The sequence below is a fragment of the Equus quagga genome, chromosome 10, assembly GCF_021613505.1.
Source record: "Equus quagga isolate Etosha38 chromosome 10, UCLA_HA_Equagga_1.0, whole genome shotgun sequence".
Taxonomy (NCBI): Eukaryota; Metazoa; Chordata; class Mammalia; order Perissodactyla; family Equidae; genus Equus; species Equus quagga.
The window spans coordinates 18,763,367-18,768,683 of NC_060276.1; the positions used below are offsets into that span (position 1 = coordinate 18,763,367).

The following is a 5,317-nucleotide window of genomic DNA, read 5'->3' on the forward strand; positions in this document are numbered from 1 at the left end:
TCAATGTTGTATTTGGGAAATGATGATACTATTTGGGAAGGCATTTAAAGTGAGAATATAGATGAAATGAAAGGTTGGAGAGTGCCATGAAGGTGTGTATTTTGAGTGGGACTGTTTTATCCATGTCATCCAGTTTTCTATTATTTCCTTACTTAAAGCATGTCTAAAGATCTCTTAAATAGTCAAGAATAATATCCTGCTTACGGTAATGGAGAATTCATCTATAGTGACTGAGTTCATCCTTCTTGGCATGACAGACAACCCTCAACTTGGGATCCTGCTATTTGTAGTCTTTCTGATTGTTTATATTGTCACTGTGTTGGAGAATCTAGGCTTGGTAGTCCTGATCAGAGTCAGTCCCTGCCTCCACACCCCCATGTACTTTTTCCTCTCTAATCTGTCCTTTCTTGATGTCTGTTTCTCTTCCGTAACGATCCCAAATACTTTAGCAAATTTGTTGTCTAAGTTACAGGCTGTTTCTTTCCTTGGATGTGTGACTCAAATGGACTTGTTCATAATTTTTGCCTCTGCTGAATGCAACCTTTTGGCTTCCATGGCCTATGACCGCTATACTGCCATCTGTCATCCACTGCTCTACCACGTCAAAATGTCTAGAATCCGTTGTCTCCTCTTGGTAGCAGGATGCTACCTTGGTGGGTTAATTAACATGGTTTCTGTGACAACTTCCATCACAAAACTATCGTTCTGTCAACCATTTGTCCTTCCCCACTTCTTCTGTGACATCCCTCCACTGTTGGCACTGGCTTGCTCAGACCCGTGGGTAACCCAGATCCTGGTTGTTGCCTGTGGGGGATTCACCTTGGTCACCTCCATTGTGGTGATTCTTGCTTCCTATATGTCTGTGCTCATGACTATCCTGGGAATTCCTTCATCCTTTGGCAAGCAAAAAGCTTTCTCTACCTGTGCTTCCCACTTGATTGCTGTTGGACTGTACTATGGAACAACTATGTACACTTACTTGCAGCCCTCTCGACATGGATCCCAGGAAGGAAATCAGATGGTCTCAGTGTTTTATACAATGGTGTTCCCCATGTTTAATCCTCTCATATACAGTTTGAGAAACCAGGAAGTGAAAGTTGCTTTATGGAAAATATTGAGGCAAAGTCCCTAATCTTCCATTCCGTGTCTCAAGAATGTAATACGTTCTATGAAGATTAGCTCACAGTTCTGTTCACAATGTTTTCCTTGCCTGAAAACGAAGCCTTGTTAAGCGCAATTGAGTTGCTCTGGATAACTGTTTAGAAGTAGCTGTTTAGATAAACAGCAACACAATAAGAAGAAATCATATGGACAAAATAATGTGCATTTTCTGAAACAACTGTCTGATAAGAAATATTTTAAGAGAAGGAAATATATATATAGGCATGAATGTGTCAATCTGAGTTGTGAACTGGTATAACACTAGTCATGAGTTAAAACAGTTCCAAGATAACAACGTTAGAAAACAATGTAATTTGACTATAAGTTATAGAAGAGAACATGGATAGCAACCGGTGGCAAATTTCTTTGCTTTACTACACATGTGATTATATTGAGATTTACGTAGTGTCCCTTAGGCTGAATTAAGTTCAGGCCATATCTTTCATAAGGATTCAGAAGACTCCTGGATGTGTGTTTTCCAAATTCTGTACCATCGCTGCCACTGTGAGACTATGAAATGTAAGCCTATTTATGAATTCACATGTGCAGTTATTGAGATTTATAGGGGTAAATCTTAAAGAGAGTGATACTTAGCCAAACAAGAGATTGGGTTCACTAATTAGAGTAGAATTTGAATATCCTTTGTAAGGGACATGGATTATTGATTAGTGGGAACTCCAGACCTGAATTATAGCTCTGACGTTTTTGTATGCAAATTCTGAATGAATCTGAGCCAAGCCCATTGGTACCCCTGAATATACTTCCAACAGGCAACGCAAGTATAAGTAGAACCTCAATTAATTTATTAGTCCATGGCTAGTCCTCAGAATTTTAAAACATGCATGAAATTCGTAGATATTGCTATCTTGTCTAAATGTATTGAAAAACAGGCTACTCATGAAAGCATACAATCCCATATCTGAAGAATATAAAACTTTAATATCTTACTTTTATAGATGAGGAAACCAAGGCCTAGAGAACAGAAAGTGACCAATATCGAACAACCAGTTGGGGAAAAATAATTGAATTTTCTCAAGCTGCAAGGAAAAACAGAAATTACTATTTATCTACATCCAGATCAGACACAATTTTTAGGCCCCAAGTACAGTTTTGCTTCTGCCTCTAGTCCCAGAAACTGTCTAGCCTTAGTAACCATCTGCCAAGGACTCCTAAGCCTCAGTTGTAAGGGAGTGTGGTTTACCTAGTAGCCATGTGGAAACCAATTCCCTTAGAGCTCCAGATCCTTATAACCAACTACCAGCTAGAACCTCAACTTGGAAGTTCCTGGGGCCCTCCAAACTTGATGTTCAAAAATTGAACTCTTCTAAACCTGCTCCTCCTCTTCCCAATCACCGAAGTGAATGGCACCACTAGTTTCTTAAGCCTAAAACCTGAATCAGTCCTTGACACTTGCCTCCTCCTCAACTAATTACCTGTATTCAATTTATTACCAAATCTTGTCAATTCTCCCTCAAAAATGCCTCTTAGTTTCTTCTCCACTACTGCTGGCACTGTCCTAGATCATGGCACACTCCTTTCTTGCCTGGATTAGCAAAATAGTATTTTATCCCATTTCTTTGAATCCACCGTGGATCCTATTAAATCAACTTTTCATGAAACAGCCACAGTGGTTTAAATGTAAATCCGACCAGATCAGCCTTCTCCTACCCTCCACATTTCTTAAAATTTTTCCATATCTCTTTTTGCCTATAAGATAAACTCCAAACTCCTAAATTTGGCATGCAAAGCTCTCCATATCCTGTCTGTCCAAGTCCTATTCATTTGTTAAAGTCCACACTTAAATCCCATCTTCTTTTCCAGATAGCTTTTCCTGATGTTTCAGATAGAAGTGAGTATTCATACCCTATTTTCCCATTGTACTCTGCACCTCTATTGTAGCATTATGACACTTGGCCTTATAATAAAATACTCTCGTGTGTTTTTCAGAATTTCTGTTTTGCTCACCTACACTGAAATCCTTTGGAAGAATGGAGCAATATTTGATTAATTTTTCAACTCCCACCCTAGGTCTAGCACAGGGTACCTTATAAAGGCTCAAAAAACATTAGCAAAGTTGGAATTCCCTTGCACCTAACCTTTTTTCTTATTCAATCCGTTTTGTCCACCAGGCATTCTTATATCCTATGGTCTAATGAAGGAAAGGTAGAAACTCTTACCTCCTGGGGCACAAGCTTCTAGCTGAATCTCCCGGTTTTGAGGATGTTTCTTGGTGACACTCAACCAACAGTAGGGAAACTGAACCTCTTCATTGTCCATATCTTTCAGCTCTATATCACCCAAGTGTTTGCCCTCTGACCTCTTGTCCTTCCTGGATTTCTTTTCTGGTAACTGGCCCAAGCACATGGCAAATTTCCTCCTGGAATAAAAGCCACCCTCTTTGTAAGATTCAAGGTTAAAGACTCTTAGATTCAGAAGTCAGAGATAGAAAGGCCCATAGAGATCATGAAGCCTGATGAATTTTAATTTTCTAAGCATTGGAATTATTTCTTTAAGCGAACTCCAATGCAGAATAGAAATATACAAAACAGTGAAACAGGTTTGACTGAAAAAAAATGTGAGGTGCCTGTAATTCCATCGCCTAGCACTCACCTCTCCAATTCTGAGGCACCTCTCAGGAAACTCAACAGTCTGAAAACACTAGGTTAATCAAAACTGCTCTTGTCACATATGAGGAAACAGTGTCCCCAAGGAAGAGCAATATTCTTGAGATCGCTCAGTTAGTCACTGGCAGAGGCAGATTTAGAACTCAGGTCTGCTGATTCATACCCAAGAATATGATCTACCACCACGTTCTCTTAGGCCCCTCTCATGATGTGAGCTACTTAACAAACTGGGAGGGTGGAATGAAATGGGCCTCACAAGACTGAACTACAAACACTGACTTAGCATCTATCTCCTTGGCAAGTAGAAGTGTCCTCTATCCTCCAAACAGCGCCAGCAAGACTAGAGACAGCTATAACCTCATCAGTTTTCATCATTTTTAAATAGGAAGTGGCATATCTTAGGAAAAATCAAAATACTTCAGTAATACTCAGTGCTTACAGTCAGGACTGGCTATATAATTTGTAGGCCCAGTCTAAAATGTAAATGTGAAGTCCCTTTGTTCAAAAAGCAGGAAAAAGTACCAATAAAGGTAGTCAAATATAAAGTTTTTTCCTTTCTGCTATAGTCTCTCTCTCAACCTGTCATAGTGTTTTAAATTTGCTATTTAATGTCACACCCTCTTGGGCACAGGGATACTTGCAGAGCAAGTGTACATAGTCACAGGTGCCCAGTGACCCCACCCAACGACTTGATGCACATGCATGTTGTCCACTGACCACTGGGTTCCTCCTGCCGCCTACTACTGGACAAATGCATTGTATTCTGCCGAAGAGTAAATAAGTTGAGCCAGGCATATCCACCTTTCATGGGCCAGCTGCTCCAACCCATGGCAGACAAGCAACCTCCAAGGGTATTGTAACTTCTGCACCAGGATGCACCAGGTACCCGGATCTGGGTGGACAATAAGCACTGCTGAGTCATTTGCCAAATGCACTGTGACACTACTACCCTGGGGCCAGGATGGCTGTCACCAGTTTTACCCTGAGATGTTGCAGAGCACTTGTGCCTGAATCCAATTGTCCCTGGGCCCATGCCCAGGCTCCTGAGGGTGGAGGGTTGCGGCGGTCTCTGGGCAGGACAGAGTGGATGGGTGAGGCCCTGGGTACTAGCAATCAGGAGAGGGGGCAGCCAAGAATTTGTCCCAGGGAAGTGGAGAGGCAGTGAAAGGTGAGACTGTGTGCTAGCAGTGACTCCAAGCTCCCAGTGCATATTCAATTGTTCCATCACATTTTGGATTTCACTTACAAAGCACAAATTCAAATTATTAAAAATTTAAGACAGTGGCATTAAATCCCAAGTGCAAGGCCCTTCTGAGCTCAGGGCCCTGTACCACTGCACTAATCACATGCCCCTGAACCCAGTTCTGTTTAGAGAAAGGGATTTCTTTTATCTTTATTAGGCAGCATGGTATAGTGATTAAGACTACAAGCTCTGAATCAGACTGTCAGGCTCTGAGACCCACCTCCCTCACTCCCTAATTCTTTGACCATAGACAAATTACTTAACTTTTTTATGTCTCTGTTTCTTTTTC

General features: G+C 41.1%; 1 protein-coding gene across 1 annotated transcript; it reads left to right on the top strand.

The window, feature by feature from the left end:
* Positions 1-208: 208 nt before the first annotated feature.
* On the top strand, positions 209-1,132 carry LOC124245578 (olfactory receptor 1052-like). The gene has a single exon (XM_046673017.1). The coding sequence runs from the start codon at positions 209-211 to the stop codon at positions 1,130-1,132; it is 924 nt and encodes a 307-aa protein (XP_046528973.1).
* Positions 1,133-5,317: the final 4,185 nt, after the last annotated feature.

Coding starts and splice junctions, on each gene's coding strand:
- LOC124245578 (XM_046673017.1), top strand. CDS start 209: ATGGAGAATTCATCTATAGTGACTGAGTTCATCCTTCTTGGCATGACA.